The 6,828-nt window shown below is 39.6% G+C and overlaps 1 pseudogene and 1 gene segment (V, D, J or C); one reads left to right on the top strand and one right to left on the bottom strand.

The window, feature by feature from the left end:
* Positions 1 to 312: 312 nt before the first annotated feature.
* On the top strand, positions 313 to 746 carry LOC145423724 (Ig kappa-b4 chain C region pseudogene; annotated as a pseudogene).
* Positions 747 to 3,174: 2,428 nt separating this feature from the next.
* LOC145423723 (Ig kappa chain V region 2717-like) lies at positions 3,175 to 5,795 on the bottom strand. The segment is given in 3 exon segments: positions 3,175 to 3,719; positions 4,714 to 4,719; positions 5,675 to 5,795. Coding segments are annotated over 3 exon segments (360 nt in total).
* Between the last annotated feature and the right edge of the window lie 1,033 nt (positions 5,796 to 6,828).

The raw sequence follows: 6,828 nt of genomic DNA, 5'->3' as shown, positions 1-6,828 counted from the left end.
GTTAAACTGCACAGAGTGAAGATAAAGATCTCTGGTGTTCTTATTGTATCATATCATTTACAACAATGTAAGCAATAAAAAAAACACACATGAGGTAAGTATTGGTATTGAGTTTCTTATCCAGAACAAGCTGTTTATTATGAAGAACTGATGATGTTGAAGCTTAACATCTTTTAAAATTGTTGACACATCTTTGTTTTGTTTTTTTGTTTTTTTATTTCCAGTGTAGTTTGAACATATTTCAGCTCAAACTGTGTGATGATTCTCTCTGTGCTGATATGCATGAGAGGTTTCTTAAAGGGAAGTGAAACAATGTGTGAGTGAATGACTGGTGGAGCAGAAAAAACACCTGACAGAAACTTCTTAACGGAGAAATTCAAATTGTGGTTCTTGTCCTCTAACCTGATTGGTGTTTCCTAGGTGATGCCCGCCCCGCCCTGAAGGTGCTGGGTCCCTCCAGTGAGGAGCTGAAACAAGGGGAGGCTACAGTCATGTGTCTGGCCAACAAGGGCTTCCCCTCAGACTGGAGTCTGTCCTGGAAGGTGGATGGCAGTGGCAGCATCAGCTGGGAGGAGAGCAGGAGCCCCGTGGTGCAGGAGAACGACGGCCTCTACAGCTGGAGCAGCACCCTGAGGCTCCCTGCAGACCACTGGATGAAGGTGGGCTCTGTGACCTGTGAGGCCACGAGGGGCTCCCACACTCTGGTCTCAGAGCCACTGATGAGAGACCAGTGTCCCCAGTCCTGAACTATATGTGGCTTTTATGCTGGTCTTACTTTCACACTGCATTCTGTAGCTTTTTTTTTTCCAATTTCTTCTCTCATTTTTCATTGCTTTGTTTAAAGTTTAAAGTTTGTTTAAAGTTTTAAAGAATAAAAAAATATCTACATTAAATAAGAATCGAGTCTTTGTCTTACTTTTGTGGTGATTTCCAGGGTTCTAATTGGAAACCAGTGTGCTATCTGTAGTCAGTATGAGTCAGTAGAATTAAGCCACTTTCAATACATGAAGTAAAGCAAAGTTTATGTTAAAGAGTAAGTGCGAAGGGGAATTGAGAGACACTGCCATTACTAAGCAGGATATTAAAGACATTACATATATGCAAATTCATTGCATGCTGTGTAATGAAATGTTTCAGCATGTTGCAGGTTGTTGTATAAAACACTGACTGAGCAGGTGGAGCAGAAAAGCGCTGTATAAGAATGAGTCTATTCTCGTGATCAGTGTTGGGGTAGGTATTTTAGGAAGTAATTTAATATACAGAGTTTTTTTGTTAAAAGTATTCAGTACGTTATTTTGGTGTTTTTTTTTCTGTAAAATCACCTGAAACACAACATGTCATAACTGTCATTGAACAATATGAACTTGTAGGCTACAGTCTCTCACACCAACATAAATCCCTATCCTAATGACGACACACATATTTTCTTTCTCTTGGCATTTAGGTATATGAATACCTGTCAAGGGTCCTTGACATACAGGTCTCCGACTCGGAGGACAAAAATTAATGTCCTGTGTCTTAGGAGGGCAGGATTGCTTTGCTTTTTCTTTATACGATGCTTTGCAGTATTAGTTTTGCCTAACAACCTGTTTTTGACTCCTAAATTGTCATTAATGCAACCGCTCTACATAACAGTCAGTGTAACTGATTATAAATCTTTTATTCATGAACCTACACATTACGGTTTATTTACTAGGTGTATGTATTTTAACAGAGCAAGAGGTGGACCACACGTTTGAAGAGCTGCTGGTCTTTATAACTGGGGCTGACTTACTTCCACCACTGGGGTCCTGCAACATAGACTTTTATGATCAGGAGTTGCATACGAGGATCAATTTAAAGATCTTATGAACACTGCATTAAAAGGATTCCTGGGATTTGGAAAGCTGTAGCTGCATTTACATGAACTGATGCTGGAAAGCTGTGGTTGAAACCTGTGGCCTTTTGGGAGGAAGTGTGTTATTCTAAGTGTTCTGAAATGGGATTGCTCCTGGGCTTCTTCAAAATTGTACATTTTAAAAGTGTTTAGTATAAAAGTTGTTTGTTCTTACAAATGTGACTGTATATAGTTGTATTTATAGTCCCGTTAGGACAGGTGGGGTATGCATGCAACAAGCCATGCACCAAAAAGTGATGCTCAGAAAATGCTTCAAGTATTGGAAGGAAAATAACAATTCATCTAGAAATGTTCTTTTGAAAGGTTGTTGTGCAGTCATGTTTAAGTATTCGGTTATAATATACTGCATAGTTTCTTGTTGCTGCGTTGTGTTTGTGTTGTTGTTTTAAATGTGCAATAGCTGCCTAACAAACTTTGAACTGAAAGACGCTGACTTTTGTAAAATAAAAGTATTGTAATGTCAGTTCTCATGGTGTCTCTTTACCAATTAAAGTTGAGGCTCACCTGTTACTGTCAAATACTGGTGTTGGGATCCACTGACGAGGGCTGTTCAGTACACAGGTATGTGCTTAAGTCGAGGTAAACAGTTCAATAAATTTTCCTTCATCTGTTCTCAAACTGAGAGCTCAAGATTCCAGCTCAACTCAATTTGTTCAACTGCTTTCAGGAACAAAGCAATTTTAACTCCTAAGTTTAAAGTCAGAGTTGGTTAACTCTGAGATTGGCAGCTGACCTTTGACTATAACCTGTTTAAATATTAATAACTCAATTTGAGGAATGTGAACATGTGTCAGTGCTATTATTAGAACACATACTAATATACACAGAGGGTAACGAGGGAATACACCACAGAAGGCAGACACAGCTGAACCTCATCAGACATGACGAATACACTCACACAGAACGCAGAATCCAAATAAAACAGGGAACCAGAGAATAGCTCTGAGACACGGGTTGACAGAACATAAGGAACAGAGGGATGAAGAAATGCGACTGGAAAACAGAAAATAAATGAAACGAATCATATTAATAATCAAAAACATGAATAGGAAGTCAACAGGTCTTTGTACCATGGCAGTGTTGAAGAGCAAAAAAGAGAAAATCTAAAAACCTGAGAAAGAAAAGATGGAAATTTGATCATTTGACTGATTTGGACTTAAAGTTTCTATTTGAAGTATTTGCTAAATTGTGCAGATAATTATGACTCACTGACTTTTGCTGAGTTCATTTAGTGTTAGATTTTTTTTCTTACAGAAATATGATTTTTGATAATGATCGATATTTAGAAATTGAGATTTATTTGAGCTGGTATGAAGCAGAAGTCAAAGGTCATAAATGATTTGTTAAAAATAAATGATATATTTCCAACTTTCTTTTCCTTTAGCAACAATGACATTTTCACTCTGTGTGTGTGTGTGTGTGTGTGTGTGTGTGTGTGTGTGTGTGTGTGTGTGTGTGTGTGTGTGTGTGTGTGTGTGTGTGTGTGTGTCCTCAGTGAACTGTATCAGTCTCTGCAGTATCTTCCAGCTGCAGCAGTCACTTCAGTTTCTGTTCAGTCTGACTGAGGGAGGTTTTTGTACGACTGTTTTTCACTGTGTGAACACATACTGACTGTTAGGATTGTGTTCACTCTGACAGTAATAAACTGCTGCATCTTCAGCCTGGACTCCACTGATGGTCAGAGTGAAGTCAGAGTTTGATCCACTGCCTGTAAAACGATCTGGAATCCCTGATTCTCGAGTGCTAGCATAGTAAATGAGCAGTTTAGGAACTCCTCCATCTTTCTGTTGGTACCAGGCTAAATAGTTGGAGTTATAAACGACTGGTCGTACACTTGATGCTCACAGTTGCTCCCACAGCAGAGCTCACTGCTCCAGGCTGAGTCACTGTGATCTGTCCTCTGGACTCTGAGGACACAGAGACAAAAACATAAAGCAGCTTCATGGTTTTGTGGGCTTAATTTCAGAGGGACAGATGTTGATAGAGGAGAGGAGTTTGATTCTCTGGACTTTACCTGTGAAGCAGCAGCAGAGGAGAGTCCAGATGAGGACGCAGATCAAAGTCATGTTTTTGATGAGGAGGATTTCTGTGGCTTCTGTTGTGATGAAGGACAGCTGTCAGTCATCCAGTGTTCAACTCTCAGGACTATAAACTCTCCCAGAGCACTGGAGCATGGTGCTGCTGATGCAAAGTGCCTCTCTATGGAAATCATCTGACTGACTTGAATCAATCTGATGATGCTGTTTATCAGGAATGATTCAATCCATCATAGTATTGAGCAGATATATCAGTTTGTTCTTCAGAATATTCTTATTCCAAATTTTTTTCTATTATTTAAATGTTTTGTTTTATGGTTCATTGATGGATTCACATGTTTATCATAATATTTAGTAAGAATATATCTCGATTAATTAAAAATATGAATTAAGGAGGTCACAGGTTCATCCTGTAGAGTAGCTGAGCTTAGTCTCAGAGAGTGAGGAGCTCAGACATGTGGAGGTACAGTCACTGCTCTTTGCTTCAAAGGACTTCTTATAAAACACAAAAAGACACAATCAGTATCTTTTAAACGAGGCTGTTATCTCTGACAGCAATACCTATAACACCTCTTTCTGTAGCTATGATCACAACCATGTGACATGTAACAGCGGGGCAGATCAAGCATCGTTGTTCACTACTGTTGATGTTTTTTTAATCACGAATTACAAACAATTACACAACTGAATTCCAGCTTTATTCAAATGAATAAAATTAAGTAATAAAACCCATCATGATAGAATCTCTGTTATCATCACGGACACTTTAAGTTCAAGAACATGTACCTGGATAAAAGCTGCTGTTGGAGGTAAAATCCTCAGACTGAACTTGGGACCTTCACATTTCTAATTCTTACAGAATTTAATGAGTAGAAACAAACAACTGATTGTTTAGAATTTATGATTGTTCAGCACTTTTCTGCACCTTACTGAGTGCTTACATTTGAGTCTTTCATGCTACTCTGTATACAAATCTGTACATCTGTGTCCATAACAGAGAGAGACAAAATGGGTATGTTTGATTTGCCTTCTGTGGCGGAGGTGTGGTCCTTGGCTCATCTGCAGGGGAGGAGTGGTACAGTGAGCTCAAGGGGGCGGTACCGGGAGGCAGGTGAGCCACAGGTGGTGGCGACTGACTGATGACGCTGTCTCTTTCTGTTTCTCTATATAGTGAAGACAGAGTCGAGCGGGGACGGGGAGAGCTGGACTGGAACAGACTGTGTTCCTTGAGTTCATAACTGTCAGTAAAATGCAATAATAGTGAGCACAATCATCGTGTGTGTTGTGTACTTTTACACCTTTCTAACAATCCTATTTATGTGAAGTTGGGATAAGGTTCCAAGAAACTTAAAACCTCTGTGAAGTGTGAGTGAGGTCAAAGGTCATGAAGCTCAAGTGTCAGCATTGTAAGTTAGCTTTTTAGGAGTTTCACCATTTTTCTGTTGGTAACAGAACATGTCATTACCTTCATCTACCCCATGATTGGTTGTAAATCTGAGGGTGATGGAGACCAATTAACTTCTTTTGATGAAATAATACACACTATGTTTGTTGACTCCAGAAACACCAACAGTGACATCTGGAGGAGGTTCCCCACATGTTTTGTTTTTTGTTTTTTTGATTTTTTTTTTGTAATGTGCGTTACACGTGTGGCATGCCACTATACTGTGGAGAACAACAGTCACTCCTCCATCTTTCTGTTGGTACCAGGCTAAATAGTTGGAGTTATAAACATTCTGACTGGTCCTACACTTGATGCTCACAGATCCTCCCACAGCAGAGCTCACTGCTCCAGGCTGAGTCACTGTGATCTGTCCTCTGGACTCTGAGGACACAGAGACAAAAACATAAAGCAGCTTCATGGTTTTGTGGGCTTCATTTCAGAGGGACAGATGTTGATAGAGGAGAGGAGTTTGATTCTCTGGACTTTACCTGTGAAGCAGCAGCAGAGGAGAGTCCAGATGAGGACGCAGATCAAAGTCATGTTTTTGATGAGGAGGATTTCTGTGGCTTCTGTTGTGATGAAGGACAGCTGTCAGTCATCCAGTGTTCAACTCTCAGGACTATAAACTCTCCCAGAGCACTGGAGCATGGTGCTGCTGATGCAAAGTGCCTCTCTATGGAAATCATCTGACTGAATACAACAGCTACTTATCTCAAATAGTTGATGCTGTTTATCAGTTAATCAGTTTTTCAAAATGTCCACTATAATTTATTTCAAAAGAACGATTTTTTTGGAAAGGAGATTTCCTCACCCCAATCCAAGTGTTGGCCAATCAGGACTGTGCAGGGTGCCAGTTTAGCTCCGTGGGTGAGCAGGTGACCACATGCCACATGGGAGGGGGCAGCAGCCTGGATTTGAGTCTAACCTGTGGCCCTTTACTGTGTGTCTTTCCCACTTTCCTGTCCGTCTTCACTGTTTTACTATCCAATGATGGGAAAGTGCCAAAAATGCCAAAAAAAAAACAACTATATGCTAACTATAAGACAGTGTTGCCTGAAGATAAAAGCACACACATTTGTCCTTGTAAGACACAATCTGAGTTTGTTCACATAAAAAAAAGAAAAGAAATACTGTACTTATCTACTCACAAACACATGAACAGAGTTTCTGAGAATCTTCACCCTGAAAGAAGTTAGAAAATGACCTGTCAACAAATTAAAGTGCTGTTCACGTGTAAAAAATAGGCCAGAATAAATAGAAAAGTCAATGTTTTTCAAACTACACCTGTGCATGTAAACATGGCCTCAAAAGTGAAAGACATTTAAAAAAAATTAAAGAAAAGGAACAATTTGTAAAAGTTATTTTAGAGTTTTGAAAAACTCACTCAGCACAAAAAACCTTGCAGTGATTCAGAGTCCAGGAGAGTCCAGATGAGGACGCAGATCAAAGTC

This window comes from Astatotilapia calliptera, chromosome 22, assembly GCF_964374335.1.
Source record: "Astatotilapia calliptera chromosome 22, fAstCal68.1, whole genome shotgun sequence".
Taxonomy (NCBI): domain Eukaryota; kingdom Metazoa; phylum Chordata; class Actinopteri; order Cichliformes; family Cichlidae; genus Astatotilapia; species Astatotilapia calliptera.
Note: the sequence above shows the minus strand (reverse complement) of the source record. Positions and strands in the feature narration are given on the sequence as shown.